General features: G+C 34.5%; 1 protein-coding gene across 3 annotated transcripts in view; it reads left to right on the forward strand.

The window, feature by feature from the left end:
* The window catches only part of ATF7IP (activating transcription factor 7 interacting protein), a 127,475-nt gene that overhangs the window by 100,062 nt on the left and 4,987 nt on the right, over nt 1-22,426 (forward strand). For all 3 annotated transcript variants that reach the window (XM_082666603.1, XM_082666604.1, XM_082666602.1), the window contains 6 exons: nt 1,675-2,313; nt 7,555-7,619; nt 15,771-15,849; nt 17,432-17,587; nt 19,768-19,950; nt 21,566-21,678. In XM_082666603.1, the coding sequence (XP_082522729.1) occupies nt 1,675-2,313; nt 7,555-7,619; nt 15,771-15,849; nt 17,432-17,587; nt 19,768-19,950; nt 21,566-21,678 (1,235 nt within the window). The remainder of the gene's footprint in view (nt 1-1,674; nt 2,314-7,554; nt 7,620-15,770; nt 15,850-17,431; nt 17,588-19,767; nt 19,951-21,565; nt 21,679-22,426) is intronic.

Consider the following 22,426-nt stretch of genomic DNA (forward strand, 5'->3'; position numbering starts at 1 on the left):
GAAGAAAATTCAGCCTCATACCAATATGTAGTTGGAAAAGGCCTAGCCCTTTTAGTGAGTTGTGGATATTCTTCTTTGATACAGCAAGTAGTAGTTTCTTACAGGTTAGTTGCAAAGTGGAATCAGAAACCACACCAATAAACTTCTCTAAATTTTTCATTAAAATTCATTTGTCTTGTCTTGTACTTGGATGGATCTTTTACTAATATCATTGATCATTTGGAAAATATTCACTGAGTTTTCTGAGTGTTCCAAATGTTGACACATTTCATTAATAAATTTTTTTTTAAAATCGTATTTATTTATTTCACTATCAGTTCTTCTCAGACAAGTCTTTAAAGATTTGGGAAGCTGTCATGCCCTCAGTGGCAGGTAGACGTATTTTCCAAAGTTCTAATTTTTTTTTTTCTTTTTTTTTTTGCGGTACGCGGGCCTCTCACTGTTGTGGCCTCTCCCGTTGCAGAGCACAGTCTCTGGACGCGCAGGCTCAGCGGCCATGGCTCACGAGCCCAGCCGCTCCGTGGCATGTGGGATCTTCCCGGACCGGGGCACGAACCCGTGTCCCCTGCATCGGCAGGCGGACTCTCAACCACTGTGCCACCAGGGAAGCCCCATAATGAACATTCTTAAATGAAACTGATTTTGTTTGGCTTTTACTGTGCACATGTGGTGTTAAAGAGTGCAGTGATGGTTTGGTACGACTACCTTGATTTTTATACTGAGACATCAAACGTTTTACTCACCATTGCTTTTGCTCCATCATTGTAAATATCTACACAGTGAAAAAGTCAAATAATGTTTTCTTATTGTTATGGAAATTGTTTGGACATTTCAAACTTCCTGAAAGGGTCTCAGTAATCCCCAGGTGTCTCCCTAGACTGCACCTTGAGAATTGCTGCTCTAGCGTGCCTATGATTTTGGAAAGACTACAAATCATTGAGAAGAAACTTGGTCATTGATTTTAAACCTGTTCAAATGAGAATAAACACAAATGATTGAACTAAAATGACAGTAAAACTACAGTGACAAGCATTTTGATTTTCTCTGCTCTTTGTTATCTACTCCTTAATTCATCTCCCATCTTCACCACGCTATTTTCCATATCACATAATGTCAATAGAGTGTTAATAGAGACAGCCTCTCCTCACCAGTTCCTCCCCGGGGAATCCAGTAAAATTTTTGATCCACAGATAGAGGTTTCACATTGTCCAAATGACAAAATACCATCACCAGGTTTACCTGTTATTCATTAATGGTACTCTTTCTAGATTTTCTATTTGAGTTTATGTATTGCCAGTGTTCTAAGGCATTTATAATATATTTAATGTACTTTCAAAATTGTCTATACAATTTTACCTAGTTTTCAGTGTTTTTTAGTTGTTTTTCCAACTAGTTACTCTGAACTAAGTATAATAATTTTCAGAGACTCCTTTTATACAGAGACAGCAGTCCTCTGCCTTAATCATAAAACATGTGCTATTTTCATAATGTACCAAATACAGATGCAAAAATGCTTCTACAGATAATCTGAGAGTTCGAGGATTTAAATCTTGAATTAAAAATTTAATTATGAGAGACTTTCGTGTATATACTGCAATACATCAAATTTGTATTATATTATCTTAGCTGATAAAGATAGCTATTTAAACTGAGACTTCTTTTTTCTTTTTATAGTATCTTCAACCAATCTTGTCACTCCTCCAACAGTTGTCAGTAGTCAACCTAAATTGCAGCCTCCAGTGACGTCGGGTTCTCTGACAGCAACGTCAGTTCTTCCTGCACCCAACACAGCTACAGTAGTTGCTTCTACTCAGGTGCCTAGTGGAAATCCCCAACCTACAATCTCTTTACAGTCTTTACCAGTGATTTTGCATGTACCTGTTGCTGTATCCTCCCAACCTCAGCTCCTACAGAGCCATCCAGGGACTTTAGTGACCAATCAACCATCTGGCAACGTTGAATTCATTTCTGTACAAAGCCCACCTACAATGAGTGGTCTAACCAAAAATCCAGTATCTTTGCCATCCTTGCCAAACCCCACTAAACCAAACAACGTTCCTTCTGTGCCCAGTCCTAGTATTCAAAGGAATTCTCCTGCCGGTGCTGCACCATTAGGAACAACACTTGCTGTACAGGCTGTTCCAACAGCGCACTCTATTGTACAAGCCACAAGGACTTCTTTACCCACAGTAGGCCCATCAGGACTCTATAGTCCATCAAATAATCGAGGCCCTATACAGATGAAAATTCCAATTTCTGCTTTTAGTACTTCATCTCCTGCAGAACAGAGCAGCATGGCCACCACAAGAATTGGTAAGTCAATATGGAGGTTTAATAATAGAAATGCAAGCATGTTAATAGTCTATAGGTAATTGAACATGTGTGAGTGAGTGTGTGTGTGTGTGTGTGTGTGTGTGTGTGTGTGTGTGTAAGTGACTAGCATTACTGGAAGAACAGAGTAAATAGAATTTTCAGGGAGATTATTTTTAGTAAGTTTTTTGTTACCTAAGAGAAATGATGTTGTTACAGTGGGATTTGAGAGAGAGTTTATTTTGAGTGAGAAGTTAGCATTTGTAATTTATCTTTTACTAGTTTTCCTAATCTGTGCGAATCTTTAATTTAGGCTTTGTAGCAAGCATTATGAATTACTTTTCTAATACATTTTTCAGATATATCTGAATAGAGCAAGTATATTTTAAAGGATCTAATTGACATAATATATGCTAATAAGAAGAAAATAAAAACCACATATCTTCCCTACCCATTTGGAAAAATCCTCTGTGCAATCACTCATATCTTGCAAATTTGAGAGGTTTAAAACTAGGTCTTCCCTCTTTAATTTACTACAGAATGTTTGCTTGCTTTTTGTTTTCTCTTTTATATATTTTTCCGTTATGACATATGATTATGTTTGCATATGTATATATACTTCGAAGTATTGCAAAAAGGAGAACTTGATTGCTCCTGTTTTTAAAATCTGTAAAACTCTATGTCTTCCTTGTTCTTCAAAAGCATACATTTTTTATGCATTCTTGAACTTGCTTATTCTTTATTTCTGATTTCACATTTATCCCCACTGCTTTTGGAAAGACAGGCAAGAGAGCCTAGGCATCATGTATATAATGAAATTGCCAATAGTATCTGTCTTACTGATGTAGGAAGTGACCATGGAATATAAGAAACAGATTATAAAGTACAAAATTACTCTTACAAGTGAGATATACAAGCCTTGTTTTTTTTAAGTTCTCATATAGTCTTCAGTAGTGTACTTGCCCTCTGACTATATTTTCTCATAAAATAGTGATGGTGTTTCATAGAGTTATTGAGAGAGTAAATGAATGGCAGCTAAAAATTAATATTGGACTGAACCTGAATATCATCCTCATACAATTAACATCTGAGATATAAGAGTAAATCTGAAATTTCAAATAGAATTATTAGTATTTAAAATTAAATATTTGCATGGTACAGTAACCATATTTTTTTAGCATTATCTGCTATCACATCCTTATATGCTAAAGATGCTTACTTTTAATTGAGGTCAGTGATGAGCAAGATTTTGGGGGGTTACTTCATATTTCTCTAATTTATTTTTCTTCCAGTCATTACTGTTTTTTAATATGTCAGGTGGAAGATGATTATCATGGACATTCTTTTATGAGATTCTGGAGTTTTTCTTCTTTATGAAATTTTGAGCCTAGTTGACATTGTTTCTAATTCATGGTCGCAAGATAAGATATATTCTTAAATATAGAACTTCCCCTGAAAGACCATGGCCTGAAAAGAAATAAATAACTTAAAAGATTATTTTGTTTAATGTTATGAATGCAAGTACCCTAAATAATTCTACAGTATCAGAACTGTAATTCAGTTTCATTATCCTATTAACATTGTATGAACATCTGTTGACACAAAAGGTATGTTTTTCCCAAAGTTATCTAGCTTAGTGCGCTTTATTAGTTGTAATGAGTGTTAGTCTGTTTTGTATTTATTTAATTACTTGACTGTCCTTGATTATTTTTGTATATAAAATTAATAGTTTTCCCCATTATTATTAATTAGAACATCACTCTGCTTTTGTGATAATATACATTTATACTTACACTTAAAATTTTATATTTTAACATATATTTAACACATTTATCTGTACTTTAATACATAAATTATATTAAGGAGATCTTCATTTTGAGTTCTATTTAGAATGCTTACCTACTTTTGAAAGTAAATTATTAGATATTAACCAAAAATGTTAATGATAAGCTTTGTTTTTATGTTGTTCATAATGTTAATTAGAATGAGATCCTATGAGATGATATGTTCTTTGATCATGCATAATTTTAGGGGCGCCATAAATGGCATTAAAGTAGGCGTTTAGCTGTTGAGGCTCGCCAAAGCCTAAGCTGAAGCCAAATAGCAAATTTTGGCTAAATATGAAGGTTGAACCAAACTTTAATACATCCCTAATGTGATAAAGTAATTAGTTTTAAATCCTATGCTTATGTAGGTTTTATTTACTTAATGAGAACATATACTGTATAACTAGACATGCATTTATATGTATTTTATATACATATATCCCCATAGAGTAAGTCAATATTTTTTGGAAAATGTAAAGTAAAAATTGTTCTAAGGACTACTTGGAAATTTAGAGACCAAATTATAGCTTATATCATTTATTCATAAAATATCAAATGCTTGTATTGTTCTAAAATCCTGCAGATACACAGAAATGTACAAAATAGTCCCTATTCTAACCAAGCTCATAATCAAATTCGGAACTTGGATATTAAATAAATAATTAATTATCAGTGTGATGAGTGTAAAGATATGACGGTTTCTGTGAGAGGATATGGGAGATCTGGGATGGTATGAGAATGGAGTGAATCGAAAGATGGTGGGAAATAAGGTTTTAAAGGATTTTTACGGAGAGGAAGGAGTGTGACATCCATGAACACTGGCTGCAGTGAGGGGAATGGATTAGAGGGGGAAAAACAGAGTTAGGGAGACCAGTTAGGAGGCTCTTGGAGTGATCTGAATGAGAGATGGTGTTGTAAAAATGATTTAAAGGTCTTGCATTGCATTCATTTTCATACCATTATCCAGCACCTACTGGGGTATACTACTAATTGGCACTCCTGTAAAACCTTTTTATTATTCTGGTAAAAATGCAGTGTTGGTAAAAAGTGACAATATCTTTTCAACATAAAAAGATAGAGATGTTTCCCATATGACAGAAAGAATTTGAGGTACAATTTTTTTTTTTTTTTTTTGCGGTACGCGGGCCTCTCACTGTTGTGGCCTCTCCCGTTGCGGAGCACAGGCTCCAGACGCGCGGGTTCAGCGGGCATGGCTCACGGGCCCAGCCGCTCCGCGGCATGTGGCATCCTCCCGGACCGGAGCACGAATCCGTGTCCCCTGCATCGGCAGGCGCCCCAACTTTAGATAAATTCTGAAAGTAAAAAGTTACAAATCAATCTATCAAGCAATAAAATTGGCAGGGTGGGGCTTCCCTAGTGGCGCGGTGGTTGAGAGTCCGCCTGCCGATGCAGGGGACACGGGTTCGTGCCCCGGTTCAGGAAGATCCCACATGCCGCGGAGCGGCTGGGCCCGTGAGCCATGCCCGCTGAACCCGCGCGTCTGGAGCCTGTGCTCCGCAACGGGAGAGGTCACAACAGTGAGAGGCCCGCGTACCGCAAAAATAAACAAAAACAAAAACAAAAACAAAAACAATTTATTTAAAGTAGATATTATAGTAAAAGAAAACAAAAGATGCAGTGAGACTATAAAATGATTAAGAATCAAGAAAACAATCTGTAATAAAGGGGTAGGGGAAGTTAACTGAAAATCTAGAATAAGGAATATCATTACAGCTTTGTGAATAATTAACTCTTTTTCCTGAGACAGTTACGTCAAAGAATCACTCTGGATAACAGAACTCTCATAGTTATTAGTATTTGTGTGTGTGTGTGTGTGTTTGTGTGTGTGTGTGTAAAGAAGTAAAACATTTTATTAAGCAGTCTAAATCTTCTCTGAGTCTTGAGGATAATTGTATGAGGATATTTCAACAGAAAATAAAAATGAAGCTCCCTCACCTACTTTGCTTCTGAATTTACCTTTTATTTTCACATGGAAATGAAAATGTCTTTTAACTCCAAATGAATGTATTGACATTGTATATATGTATTAAAAAAATTGGAAGTAAATTGATGATGTTTTGGTAATATCATCAGTGTAATTTAATACTCAACCATGTAGGATCAGTACCCTGGAATTTGTTTTTTATTAAGTAGTATTTCAAGAACTTCACAGTCCAGAAGAGAAGCTGATTCATTGTAAATGAAGTAATTTTAAGGTATTAAAGATATGTATATATCTTTTTTAAGTTATACACATCTTAAATTATTTCCCTGCGATATTCCTTAGGTTAGAGTTATATATATTTTATATATATATATATATATATATATATATATATATATATAAAATATATATTCTTCCTACGAAAGGAACTAAGATAATTCAGATAGGGTAGGGAGAAATTGTAAGGGCCTCCTTTTACGTGCCTAGCCTAGAAAACCTTCTTTTTTAATAGGTAGATATTTATCCTGATTTTTTTGACATACAGATTTATATGTAGAAATACATGGTTATGTCTCCTGTTTCTGTTTTGTTTTTTTAATATAAATGGTTTACTTTATATGTGTGTTATGAAGATTTACAGATGAAAGGAATGCCATATTTTGACCAACGTTTTTTTTTTGACAAAAAAGCAAGGATGGAATGTTTCAACATTAGAAAATTCCTATTAATATAATTGACCACATTACCAAAGAGAAAAAACTGATTAATCACCTCAGTAGATGCTCAAGACATTTGATAAAATTTAATACCTTCTCTTTAGAAATTGAGGCAGAAAAACCTACTTGGTTTCTTTTCTGTGCTGTTTTTTCATTCAGCTATCTTTTTTACAACTATATAGTTGTAGTTCTATACATACAACTTTCATGTGTGTGTGTGTACATGCATGCACACACATACATATGCCACAAACTCAACACAAGTTAATTGAAAACTGAATAAAGAAAAATCATCTGTGATTGACCTACTGAGATCATCCATGTATATTTCATCAGAATCACTGCAACTATTTTTCTAGTGAATTTATTACATTTTTGCCATGCTATTAAATTTTTTTTCTCCAAAGGTATATAGTATGGACGGATTATATTTTATTTAACTATTCATGTTTCAGCATTTAAGTTACAGACGTCTTAAATTGTTTCCCTGCAATATTCCTTAGGTTAGAGTTAAAATTTCCGGTTAATGAGTATGTGAAGTGTTTTGATCTCTATTATGAATTTGTCCTTCTGAAAGGTTTTGTAGTGGTGGTCTATGAGAGGATCTCTTTACATACGTAACATGTTGACAGACAAAAAAAAATTGGAGAAAATTAACATGAATTGTTGTATGTAAAGCAACCCATCCTTTCACATTTTGTAGGTGCCTTTAAGAATAGCTCTGAGTTTTGCTTTGTTTTGTTTTTTGACTCCTCAGAAAACCAGACAAACAAAACAATAGATGCTTCTGTTAATAAGAAAGCAGCTGATAGCACATCACAGGTAAGATTTTTCCTACTGTTTCAAAGTAAAATTCTAATTACAGTCCATAAGAGAATGAATTTCTATCAATATTCTTTGGTAAAATGAAAATTATTCTAAGTCTGCTTTTTACAACTGTCCAGAAATTTTCAGTGTCTCTGTGTTGTTTGACAAGAATTGAGTTTTTTTGCTTAGTAGTTCTCTTAGAAATAATATGTTTATTAAATTAACTAACTGCTTGGATTATATATAATCGGCAGTCTAGTTGTTTTTCTTCATATATTGTGAAGTTTTAAGTCTCCATGTGTAATTTCTTCCTGGCCCGTCTTTTTAAGAAGGTCTCACTGGTTTACCTCCCCCGCGGGGATCCCCCCAACCCAGTCCTCTGTCCTGCCATTGCCAACACACACGGAGACATCATTTTAGTTTCTTCAAAGCTGATCAGAGATAGCTTTTATGGAAAGAAAATCTTGGTCTTTCTGATAGCTTATTAGCACTTTGCCAGTCCTGGTACTTTTTCATGTTAAATTTAAATCACTCAGGAATGGAGTAACTACTTTTTTCCTGTATTAAATTGACAATGTTCATCATACTTCTTTTACTATATTGCTTTAGGTGTAATAGATTTATAGGGAAGTCATTACGTTGTTGATAGTCTAATTTTATTTTCTTCCCTTCCTCTTAATCATATCAAGAAATGCATATATTTTTCCTAGAAAAATAAAAAATCTTGAATAAGTCGGGCATGAATAAATTACATGAATTTTAAAACAAGGGCATAATCTTTAATTTTGACTGTTTTCCTTTAAAATGATGGATTTTTAACCAAAGATAGGTGTACACCATGCTTTATAGAAAGCTATTAGGAATATTTTATTTCTTACAAATTTTAGTAGTCTTTTTATATGATATTAAAGATCAGAGTTTTGATTGCTTCTGAGGATGTCTTATAGTAGCTGTGTTTTTAATTAAAAGTATATGGAGTACTTTCTGGAAGACACATGGTATAGGAAATGTTGATATATTCAGTGACTTTTATGGAACATTTATAGGAAGTCTAGCCTTACTTTATAAAGTAAACCTAAAACTAAACAAAGAAATTACAAACAACTTTATTTCCCTCAGTAATTTTTTTTCTTGTTTGTCTAGACATACTAGGTAATGTTTCAAGACACAAAAATGGACATTGTAATGGCTGTGTTTTTATCTTATTAAAAATGATGATTCTTGGGCTTCCCTGGTGGCGCAGTGGTTGAGAGTCCGCCTGCCGATGCAGGGGACACAGGTTTGTGCCCCGGTCTGGGAGGATCCCACATGCTGCAGAGCGGCTGGGCCCATGAGCCTGTGCGTCTGGAGCCTGTGCTCCACAATGGGAGAGGCCACAACAGGGAGAGGCCCGCGTACGGCAAAAAAAAAAAAAAAAAAAAAAAAAAATGATGATTCTTCTAAAGTTGTACTGTCTAATGTGGTAGCCACTAATCACATGTTGGCCATTTAAATTAAAATTTAATTTAATTTAGGCTTAAATAAAAAATTTACTTCCTATATCACAGTAGCCCCATTTCAAGGCTCAATAGCCAAATATAGGTAGTAACTACCATATTGGAAAACAAAGATACAGAACATTTTCATCATTGCAAAAAGTTATACTGGATTGCTGAAATAAAGTGTATGTAATATTGTAAACATCTAGGTGAAATTAAAATTGATGTAAAAGTTTGCTAGACTTTTAAAATTGTTTACTTAAAAATATCCTTTTTAAATTAAAGAAAGACAACAAAGCAAAATAATATAAAATCCAGTAACACCCAGCTGCTTATTATGTTCTAGAAATTCTAAAACATCATGTGTTACTCCCCACTTCACAGGTTTTAGAATCTAAAATGTTTTACTTTACATTGCATTGTATAACTTACATTTTGATGAACCAGTCGATCCAAAAGACGCCTGAAATAGTAAGAGACTGCATCAGGTAGCGGAGAGACAGTGCAGCCAAATATTAAGCTCTCAGTGGTTATCTTATTTGGCTTACAGGAAGAGTAATTCAATACCATTGTATGAAAAACACATACAAGTAGCATGACTAGGGAGCTAACCTGCCCAAGTCATGCCTGGTCAAAAAAAGATTTTCAGCTTTGAATGAGTACCAGTTACGGATTTAAATAATAAATATAATATGCAAGCTTTATTATATGATAAGAAATATATATGTGCTGCCAGTTATAAATTGATGCTTTACTGGCTCTTTTGGGTTACAAATAAAATTTTTGTTGTTGTGCTGAATACCTTGATTAAGGTAACACTGTTTTTTTTTAAATAAATTTATTCATTTTGTTTATTTATTTTTGGCTGCGTTGGGTCTTCGCTGCTGCGCACAGGCCTTCTCTAGTTGCGGTGAGCCAGGGCTACTCTCCCTTGCATGGGCTTCTCATTGCCGTGGCCTCTCCCGTTGCGGAGCACGGGCCCTAGGCGTGCAGGCCTCAGTAGTTGTGGCACGCGGGCTCAGTAGTTGTGGTGCACGGGCTCAGCCGCTCCACAGCACGTGGGATCCTCCGGGACCAGGGCTCGAACCCGCGTCCCCTACATTGGCAGGCGGACTCCCAACCACTGCGCCACCAAGGAAGCCCCAACACTATTGTTTTTTGAAGATATATTAAGAAATTATCGTTAGGTTTTTCCCCTGTATGTTGCTTAGTAGCAAGTAGACTCTGGTATGAAACAGGTAGCTTGTGATTCTTTAGACTGTTAACTTTCTAAGTATACTCTGCCAGCTTCTTTTTTCTCTGCCAAATCTTACTTAGTTGTACTTCTGAACACTTTAAGGCTATTATAAATTAGAAGGAACCTGGATGGCTTGTATGGAAATGATCGTTGTTCAGACATAGCTAATTTGAAAATAATTAAATGTGTAAAATATTCTCTTCGTAGTCCTTGAAGATTTCTCTAATGTCCTCCAAATAAGTATTTATTAACATATTCTATATAATGAGTTATTACTGCATATTTTATTCATAGATCTCATTTCATACAGTACATTACTAATATATTTCATATGGTGAAAAACATTATTCGAAGTATCATCGCATGTTGTAAAACAGTATAGAAATCTTTTTCTGCCACATCTGTAGTTTTATATTACTTTTTTGAGGGACTCAAGATCAGCCTCAATTTTGTTTATTTGCTATAAGGACTTATAAGACCTGTGACAGGTTATGCTCATGGTTATGGTTTATCACAGCAAAAGGTAGAGAGCAAAAACAGCAGGAAAAATATATGCATCAAGTGGGATTAAGTGCGGTCAGGCTGAGGCCTCCATATTCTCTCCTATCCAGCACTGCACAGGATGTGCTGTCTCTCTGGTTATTAACTGCAGGGACATGTGCCAATAGTCTTTGCCCAGAGAAGACTGACTGAGTATCAGGGTCTGAGCTGACTATACAGCTGCCTCTTTCTTTGTAACCAGCCATGGCAGTCAAAACTCAGGACCCCAACAATGAAACCAGGTGTGCATTGTCAGACTTGATGTCTGTGCAAATCAATCCTGATAAGCCAGTATGACACTGTTTAAGGAGTACATAAGAAAATTATCATTTATTAACGTAAACTTTCTAAGGGTCACATTCCTGGTAGCCAACCAAGCCTGCCTGTAGTTCCCAAGTCCCCTTGGAGAGATGTGTGTGGAGTGAACAACCAGGTCTTCTGTATTTATAACTTCCCTTGCAATTGTTGAAGTGCCCTACTCTAGCCTTTCAAATATGTTCTTATTTGTTTCAGTAAAAAAAAAAACAACAACCAAAAAACCCCCCAAAAAACCTACAAAGCCAGTATCTTTGCTTTCTTGAAATTTTCTTAGTGTTCACTTAATGAGAGTGGTCTCATTTTGCGGGAAGGACACATGATTAAGTAACTTTTTAATAAAATAGATTCTTAGTATTAAAACCTATTTGATACAACTAAGATGTTTTTTAATAGTTTCAAATTGAGTAATTCTGTAATGTGTGTAAATGCAGATATAGGCATGTAATGTCTCTGATTACATAAGTTTTCTCAGAATTGATGGCAGAAAAAATGTGAAGATATATAAATTTGCACCTAGTGGCATAGAAATAATAAGCTCTAGAGTCAGACAGTGCCTCCTGTCACTTAATAATGTGTAAGCCTTGAATAAGTTATCTAACACCTTGATTTCTTACTTATAAAATATGGCTAATGCTGGTCTCAACCTCAGGATTATTGTAAAGGTTAAATTTGTTAATGAATGTATTGATAAAACACTTAGCACAGAGCCTGATGGGAATAGTGCCAGCTATCATGACTGTCTTATAATTGCTGTTAATAGTTATTGAAATAATTCAGTTTTATTTCTCAAGAAGAAAATATAACCAGGAAACTACCTGCAGTATGTGATAATAGATGAATTTTATCAGTCAGGTTATGGTAAATAAAAATATAATGTAGGTTAGATCATTGATTATAGATCTTCTCTTCCTATTATATTATACATTATAGAAAAATATGCACCTTATAATAGAGCATCAAAACATGAGTGAAAACAATAAAATAGACAAATTGACTGTTTTATCGTTATAAGGTTTACCTCTTTATATGTTGTCTAACATTAATGTGATTTAACAGTTTTTTTATGCTTGCTTTTTTTAGTGTTTGTGTATTTGTATTTAAAGTGAGTATCTAGGAGAAGAAAACTAGTTATTTCTTGATTTCTTGATATATTATTTCATCTGACAATCCCTAATTTTGATAGGAAATTTCATTCCATTTAGTCGTTGATATGGTTGAATTTAGGTCTGCTGTTCTGTAATTTAAAAAATATGTCATCTGTTTTTTTGTTTCTGAGTACTTTTTTCCTACTTTTATTTTGTGTTGATTTTTTAATATTCTATCTTAATTTTTCTGTTGTCTTCCTGTTTTTCTCATTTTCTACTTTTGCGATTTCTTATTTGCACATCTGTTAATATCGTATTTTCCTTTAATTCTTTGACATATTTTTTTCATTTTTTAAAAATGGAAGTATAGTTGATTTACAATGTTGTGTTAGATTCTGGTGTATAGCAAAGTGATTCAGTTATACATATGTATATATTCTTTTTCATTATAGATTATTGCAAGATATTGAATATAGTTTCCTGTGCTATACAGTAGGACCTTGTTGTTTATCTGTTTTATATATAGTAGTTTGTATCTGCTAATCCCAAACTCCTAATTTATCCCTCCCCCCCTTTTCCCCTTTGGTAACCATGTTTGTTTTCTGTGTCTGTGAGTCTGTTTCTGTTTCGTAAATAAGTCAATTTGTATCATATTTTAGATTCCACGTATAAGTGTTATCATATATTTGTCTTTCTGTCTGACTTACTTCCCTTAGTACAATAATCTCTAGGTCCATCCAAGTTGCTGCAAATGGCAATATTTCATTCTTTTTTATGGCTGAGTAGTATTCCATTATATGTATGTATGTATGTATATGTATATACGAGTGTGTGTGTATGTGTGTGTATATATATATAATCCCACATCTTCTTTATCCATTTATCTGTCAGTGGACATTTAGGTTGCTTCCATGTCTTGGCTATTGTAAATAGTGCTGCTGTGAACATTGGGGTGCATGTATCTTTTTGAATTAGAGTTTTCTCCAGATATATGCCCAGGAATGGGATGGCCGGATTATGTGGCAACTCTGTTTTCAGTTTTTTAAGGAGCCTCTTTTTCTCCATAGCAGTTGAACCAATTTACATTCCCACCAACAGTGTAGGAGAATTCCCTTTTCTCCATACCCTCTCTAGCATTTACTGTTTGTAGACTTTTCAATGATGGCCATTCTTACCAGTTTGAGGTGATACCTCATTGTAGTTTTGATTTGCATTTCTCTGGTAATTAACAATGTTGAGCATCTTTTCATGTGCCTATTGGCCATCTGTACGTCTTCTTTGGAGAAATGTCTATTTAAATCTTCTACCCATCATTTGATTGGGTTGTTGGATTTTTAGTTATTGAGTTGTATAAGCTGTTTGTATATTTTGGAAATTAAGCCCTTGTCAGTCATATCGTTTGCAGATATTTTCTCCCAGTCCAAAGGTTGTCTTTTCGTTTTGTTTATGGTTTCCTTTGCTGTGCGAAAGCTTATGAGTTTCTTTAGATCCTATTTGTTTATTTTTGCTTTTATTTCTGTTGCCTTGGGAGACTGACCTAAGAAAACATTGCTATGATTTATGTCAGAGAATGTTTTGCCCATGTTCTTGTCTTGGAGTTTTATGGTATCATGTCTTATATTTAAGTCTTTAAGCTATTTTTAGTTTATTTTTGTGTATGGTGTGAGGGAGTGTTCTATCTTCATTGATTTACATGTGGCCGTCCAGCTTTCCCAACATCACTTACTGAAGAGACTGTCTTTTCTCCATTGTATCATTCTTGCCTCCTTTGTCAAAGGTCAATTGATTGTAGGTGTGTGGGTTTATTTCTGGGCTCTCTATTCTGACCCATTGATCCATATGTCTGTTTTTATGCCAATACTATGCTGTTTTGATTACTGTAGCTTTGTTTATTGTCTGAAGTTGGGAGTGTTAGGTCTCCAGCTTTGTTTTTTTCCCTCAGGATTGCTTTGGCAATTCTGGTTTTTTTGTGATTCCATATAAATTTTAGGATTATTTGTTCTAGTAATTCTTTGAGCATATTTTTAACAGCTGCTTTGAAGTCTGCTGAATTCAACATCTGGCTCCACTTGGAGTTATTTTTATTGACTATCTTTTTGTCTTTAGTTGGGTTCTACTTTACTGGTGTTTGCATGTTTGTCTAGTAATTTTTGATGAATTTAAAACTTAATTTTAAAAGTGGACCTTAGTTTGAAAAGTGGACCATATAGATCTGTTGTAGCAAGTGGATTCTGTTATATTCTTCAAGGTTTGTTAAGAACTTTTCATTTTGGATTTTTCAGATTTGTGATGTTTGTAAACAAGTCATTTTCTATGAAGTCATTATCAAAGAAAGGTTTATAAGTGTAAGATTTAGAATTACATCATTGTGTTTGGATTTGGCCTGAATATCTAACGTCAAAGAATTATTTAATTTTGCAAAATTGGAGTTTTATAGATGAAAGCCTTAATCATTTGGAGTTGATATATCATAAAGTAATTATGATTAGCATTTATTAAGCAGTTACCATGTATCATGCCTGGTGTTAGGCTCTTTGTATGCATATTTGCATTAATCCTTATAATAGACTTCATATCCAAATTTTGGAAATTGAGGAAATGTGCTTTTAACATAAATTCACATAGCTTGTATGTGTTGGAACTAAAAGATGCACTCAGTCTTTTTGACTTGAAGATCTTGGCTCTTCAGGTCTGTTTTGTACTGCTTTCCTTTTTTGTTGCTATTATGTAGTTAAATTTTTTAATTACATTTCTAATGATTTTGGGCAGTGGGTGGACTTCAGTCAACTTAGATGGCAGTTGATTACAGCACATCACATCCTATCAAACGACAGCATTCTTCAGGGGAAAATATATTATTTTATGTAACCTAATTCTGGCTTTAAAGTTGCCTTTGGTGTTTTTGTGAATTAACGTTGATAACTTAGTGTAGGATTGGTCAGCATTTAAATGTTAGAAAATGGATTGTATGGGACTTCCCTGACAGTCCAGTGGTTGGGACTTCGCCTTCCAATGTGGGGGGTGTGGGTTCAATCCCTCGTCGGGGTAATGGCATCCCACATGCCTCGGGGCCAAAAACCAAGGCGTAAAACAGAGGCAATATTGTAACAGACTCAGCAAAGACTTTAAAAATGGTCCACATCAAAAAAAAAAAAAAAGAGAAAAAGTTAAAAAAAAAAGAAAATTAAAAAAAAAGAAAATGAATTGTTTACAGTTAATCACTTAACACACTTGATCGTCACTTTAATAGCTCTATGCAATTGACAGTGTAATTTAAAAAAAAATTTATTGTGAAAGGATTTCAAAGTTATTTTTTATGTGGCACATATTTAGCTCATGAGTATCCTTGGGTCATTTATCTGACAAACACTCTTTCTTCAGGTGAAGCCATTAGGTGTCCAAACTGAACCAGGCTGTGCATTATCCTTGTTTCCCCTCAGTATTATTTTATTTTCCTCATGTCTGCCAGAGTTTTCTTTGCAAAATGCAGATGTTTTGTTTTTTTCAGAGTGGAAAAGCCACAGGCAACGATTCAGGTGGGGTCATTGATCTGACAATGGATGATGAAGAGAGTGGAGCTTCACAAGGTACTTAAATATAAGTAATCCTACTAAGGAATGCTTTGATACCATTTTTCTCTCTTAATCCATTATATTCAGTGAATACAGATCTCTACCCCATTATTTGTGTCCTTTTTAGAAAGAGGGTTTTTAAGATTAGAATTAAAAAATAGAAATCAAATCTTGAATGTATATGAACAAGGCATAAAGGAAAACAGAGCAACTAGGAGAATATTTGACTTGCGGAACACCTCTCCTTTTATATCTGTTATTTCACTTGATCCTTACAATAACCCTATACTGCTCATTTTAGAGTTGAGGATAGATTCAGAGTGCAAATTAAACCCAAGTCTTTTGACTTTAAATTAAATGTTTTTTCCATGTGTGTGTGTGTTTTAATGTAGATGTTAAATGAAAGTAATGTTAAAAACCATGCACACCCAGAATTCTCAATATTATTCTGAGTTATAATATTTAGAAATTATATTGGTTAGATATTAACCAATTTTCCCAGTTATTCTTCCACAGTGTTAATAGGTGTTCTGTGATAAAAGTTCATGGTTAAATATGCTTGGAAAATGCTGAGTTAAAATTATATGGATTTTTTCCTTAATACAGATTTCTCCGAGCCTTTGCTATGCTAATTTACAGTGTAAATCTCCAAGAATGATTCAAGCTATAAAGTATTTCTCAAACTTATTTGAGAATAACTGTTCACAGACATATTTGTAAAACTTTGTGGTGGTAATTATATAATACATGTGGAAAATCTAATAGGATCAGGTGCTAATTATTTTACCTTAAAGACATTAAATTTTTTTTAAAACTAAAGATTTTTAAAAATTACGTTTTAGGGAATAAGATAGTTAAGTTGGTTTTAGGAAAACAAAATTAATTAGCTATACAATTCATTATGTGACATTAAAGTCAATTTTTTTTTTTTTTTTTTATAAAACTGATGTAAAATTGGAAGATTTGTGCCATCATTTGTCAGGGTTGAATTCATGCCCGTCTGATTATTGTTTAAAAGTTTCAGATTTTCTGTATTGCTTTTACTATTTTTTTTAATAGAGAAATCTTAATGGAAGGAATTTCCTAGAGCACAAAAATAAATACAGGTTATTTTTGAGAAGACACAGGTAAGGCTGGTTCTAGATAAAAAAGTAAAGTAAGCAAAGTTTGTTATCAGTGCTCTTGTCAGTTCCCTTTCTATCACCCCTGCCTCTTGGAGCCTCTTTCCATTGCCCCACCACTGAGTGTTACTTCAATTCTCCCCTCTAAAGTGCATTGTTCTTCATCAACACTCAAGTATTAAAGTAGCAGTTGCTAAAGCCTTAAATTTGTTGTATTGAGTTAGAAGTAGGATTCGTTCGTTAAAAAAAAAAAAAAGTAAAACTGTGTTTTCTTTAAATGTGAATTAGAATCTGTGATAGAGCCAACAGTGAATTGTTTAAGGTCCTGACTTGGTTTTCAAATTGGCAAAAGTACACTTAATTAAAATACAAAGAAATCGTTCTCTTAGGGGTACATGTGACTGAATGGCAAGGATAAACTTGTATTTCTAATTTTCTTCTATCAATAATCATATTGTCTCACTTTTAATTAACAGACCCTAAAAAGATAAATCACACTCCTGTGTCAACCATGAGCTCTTCTCAGCCTATATCTCGACCACTGCAACCCATCCAGCCAGCACCACCTCTTCAGCCATCTGGGGTGCCAACAAGTGGACCATCTCAGACAACCATACACTTACTACCTTCAGGTAAATATGCTGAATCACTAAGCTGAAACTTTAGTTTTGCCTGCAGTGAAATATGACTATGAAATGGAATGGAAAGATTAGACAGAAAATTAGCTCATTTAGGTAAATACCAATGAGCGTGATTGCTGGATCATACAGGAAGAATATGTTTGGTTTTGTGAGACACTGCCAAAGTGTCTTCCAGAGTGGCTGTACCATTTTGCATTTCTGCCAGCAATGAGTGTGAGGAACTATTGCTCCACATCCAGCATTTGGTATTGTCAGTGTTTTAGATTTTCACCATTCTAATAGGTGTAGTGGAATCTCATTGGTATTTCATTTGCATCTCCCTAATGACATGTTATGTTGAGTATCTTTTCGTGTGCTTGTTTGCCATCTGTTATCTTCTTTAGTGAGGTGTCTGTTCAGATTCTTTGTCCACTTTTTAATCGTGTTGTTCATTTTCTTATTGTTGATTTTTAGGAGTTCTTTGTATGTTTCGGATAATAGTACTTTATCAAATATGTCTTTTGCAGATATTTTGTCCCAGTCTGTGGCTTGTCTTCTCATTCCCTTGAGATGAATTGGATTTTAACCCTAATTATGTTAGTAATAAGTTATAAAAACTATAAAGTATTTTAAAAAAGGATTAGACAGAAAATTAAGAATAGTCCTCATTGTTACTTTGAAGGCAGTGTATGTTTTTGAATGCAGTATGACTTAATTTCGTGGACAGTCTCAAGTAGCAGCACTGATACAGAATAGTTATAAAGAAGAGTTCAATTATATATGTCTTTGCCACTGTAAACAGCAGAAATGAATATAGTTTCTCTGGAAGGGATGAGTGTAATGATTCATTCTGATTATAACCAAGAAGTTATAATTGACTGATCAAACAAGAATTTTTAAATGATTCTTAACTAGAAATAGTTTTAACTGGCCTAACACTACTGTCAGAACCACTAATATTTTACCTGCTACCTCTCAAGAAACTATAAATCAGACATTTTCAAGATGTCGCCTGTGTCTCCTAATCTGTTTAGAAGCCAATCAAGACAGGTTGTCTTCTTCAAAAAATAGCCTATTGCGTAAGAGATTTATCTGCAAAATGCTTATATAAGCACTCTTCTCATTAAGGTATACATTGAGCTCACGTGGAATTTGATCCAGTGAAATAAATTAAAATGACAGTCACCTAATTTAGATAATTTAGAAGGAAATGTCATTATGCAAACCCATGAACAATACAGATAGTAAAATGGGGAATAAGGAGATGAAGAGATAAGTATTCCTCCTTGTATACTTTACTTTTTTCCGCTTTTGAAAGACTCACGTTGAAAGTTAGGATATGTAAAGACTAAGCAGTCTCTTTATTATATCCAGTGTTTACCTCCAAATTTATTTTATTATAGAGCCCATTTTTCCATATGAAAGTATATTTATTATTGATTTTTATTATATAGTTAATATGTGGTCATTTATAAAATGAAATTCTAATTCAGAGAGTTATTAACAAGAAACTGTTAACTCCTGAAATCATTACTGTATTTCTATGCTGTCAGTGAACATCTAGGACTCATATTTTGATAAATATGTGTTAATATCACTCAAGGCATTAATGCTCTCTGGAACATAAATTAGGAGGAATGCCACAGTAGAGAAGGAAGAAGCCTGTATTTTAATGGGTGTTTTATTGTTTTGAGTAAGAAATGGTTTGGCTCATCTGAAGAAAATGTCAATTATAATAGCCAGTTTTTTTAAACTGGGGGAACACAGAGTTACTCTCTTGGATTTATACCCATCGGTAGAAGGCCTGGAGGGCCGAAAGTTCCACTCTGCTAAGAATAATTTAACACTGAGGAAGGGAAAATTTACTCTTTTAAATCACTCCTATAAGATCATACTCTCAAGGTCTAAACCCTTTCTTCATCTTCACTTGCTTATTTAATCTAGTTAAACTAGAGTAGGAAGGGCGTTGGACCTGGTTGAGGTACTCTTTTCTTCTGAAGCTTGGATTGTAGTAGTATTAATTTTGATTGGCCCTGTCATTCTTACCTTCCACGATTACAAAAGGAGTCGCTTGTCTCTAGTTCTCTTTATTATAGTAAATCAGATTTTGTATAAAATTAATTATCATTTAATACTGTTTACTTAGCATAACATTTACTGCATTTTTAATATATTTTTCTGCTTTTCATTAGCTCCAACCACCGTGAATGTAACGCATCGTCCAGTAACTCAGGTGACCACGAGGCTCCCTGTACCAAGAGCTCCTGCAAACCATCAAGTGGTTTATACAGCTCTCCCCGCACCACCAGCTCAGGCTTCCCTGCGAGGAACTGTTATGCAGGCTCCTGCTGTTCGGCAGGTCAATCCCCAAAATAGTAAGAGACTCTTCCTGTATATGGCTCCAAGTTACACGTAGTTCTTTAGCACTTAGCTGGAGTAGCTTATATTGACATTAGATTTAGCAAAAAGTGCTAAATATCATATTAAAACTATTATTAATTCATTTTTCTTCCCTTAGGAGAGTTAACCAGAAAAATTGGACTTGTATATTATCTGATATGTGTTCTGGGTGTTGTCTTCAATTTAATTACTTATGGCCTGTACTATCACAGTACCCTATTTGATGTTGGTCTGTACTCTGTTGAGACACCTTGCCTAGATAAAGTGGGAATGATCAATTGTGACTTAGCCCAGATGGAGATAATGGTAAAAGATAGCCTCCAATGAGAGAGTCTTAAAGGTATGGAAAGTGGCTGAGAAATAAAAGATGGGAAAATGTTAAAGGTAACTTGTAATTTCCATATGTATATGTATGTGTATATAAATGGAAAAAAATATATATATATATTTTTTTAGTAGTAAAATATATCATACAAACAAGTTTCTGTAAAAGATATATTTAAAATTTAAAGAAAAATGGCAAAATGAACCACATATGAACTCCCCACCAGCCTAAGAAATAGAGCTTTATCAGTATCCAAAAGTCTACTATATGCCCGCCTTTAATTGCATCCCTCTCCCTTTCTATCAGAGGTAACCATCATCCTTACTTTCTGTTTTTCTGTATGGTTTTGCAATCTATATATGTATCACTAAAAATATTTAGTTTTGCAAAATTTAATAGCAAGGGCAAATCCAGCTGTTTAAAGAAACTTCAGTAATGCCATTATTAGGTGATGGCTTCTAGGAGAAAATAAACTAAGCAGAGTCTTTGGTTCACATTCTGGCTTTAGCTTTCTCAAGTTTACAAGAGCTTTCTCTGGGGAGATCAGTCAACTGTGTCATGAATGAATTCTGGGAAACTGGGCTCACCCCAGTCAGGGTACATGGTGGTACTGAATATATGGCAGGAATATGGTTGAGGCATGGGTGGCTTCTAAATTTTCTGCGTTTGTTGCCCTGATGTATGTCAGAAGAGTTTTCTGTTGGATGAAATGAGTATCCTCAGCTGATCAGCAGGGCATGGAAAGAAAGAGGAACCTCATTAACGCAAGGCAAGGATAACTTCCCTGTCCTGGAGGCGGCAGCGATCTCTGTGAAGATAGCTTCAAGCTTTCTCTCTTTAGAGTCACACTGCTCCATTCCGACCTGTTTGCCTTGTACATGTCTACAGCTCCAGTGTTTCAGCGTTCTAGGATTTTCGGTTATAGTCCTTTTGGTAGGGACGGCATTTATTTCTCTCCTGTCCACTAAGTCTCCTGTTCTCCTCTTTCTTGATTTCCTCTCTCATTTGGGGAGCATATATCCTGCAGTGGCTACTTGAGGAAAAGTTCACAGAGGTAGATTTTATTTTGGTAGCTCGCATATGTGAGAGTTTCTTTATCCTCATGCTCAAATAATACTTTAGCTGAGTATAGACTTATGGAAAAATAGAAATATTTTTCCTTTTGAATTTTAAAAACATCACTTTACTGACTTTAAATGTTTAATTCAGTGTTCTACCAAATTTGGAATAGAATTCTAATTTTGTCACTGAATTTTCTTTTATAGGTGTTACAGTTCGAGTGCCTCAAGCAACTACATATGTTGTAAACAATGGATTAACCCTGGGATCAACAGGACCTCAGCTCACAGTGCATCACCGACCACCACAAGTGCATACTGTAAGTGTGGATGCTTGGTTTCACAAAATTCTCACCTGTAAAGCCGTCAAATATCATTGCAGTTGGTACCTTTTTCTTTAAACTGGTTATATCAAAAGGAAATGACAGGTCTTCTGTGTCTCCAGCAGAAGTTTATTGAAGAAAATAGACCTTACCATTGTGAGCAAATGTTTGTAGGGAATGATGGTTGAGGATTACTGAGTCTGCTTGTGGTCGTGAACAGTGTATAGTCCACATCTGGGGCATGCAAAGTGAAATAGACCATTTTAAACTCATGGTTAAATTAAAAAGAGCATTTTGGAGTATTAAAAAGGATATTTTAAAAAGTATCTTTTCACGTTCTAACTTTAGTTTTTATTTAATACCTTTATTATAGGTATGGCCGCTAATGTACAGAGGGGTTGAGTAACCAACCCAAGGTCATACCTCATACATTTTCGTCATCTGGCCTTAACTTACCTTTCCAAATGTGTATGTTCTTCTTCACATACCCGATATCTAAATAACATGCTTTTACCTACTGGCAGAAAGGTCTGTGACTATTTCTACATTTCTAAATTCTGTCTTTCACAGTCCAATATAAATGTCACCTTTTTTGTGCTGACCAAGGGAAAAAAAATACATTCAGCGTTAAATGCGCTTTCTTATGAGAATACGCTGCTGTCTTTATATGGGAAAGCAGTTTGAAAATGAAAGTAGAGTTGATACTCAAATTTTACATGATAGACTGCCACACATGTTATTTAAA

This window comes from Grampus griseus (genome assembly GCF_964374135.1).
Source record: "Grampus griseus genome assembly, chromosome: 11".
NCBI lineage: Eukaryota > Metazoa > Chordata > Mammalia > Artiodactyla > Delphinidae > Grampus > Grampus griseus.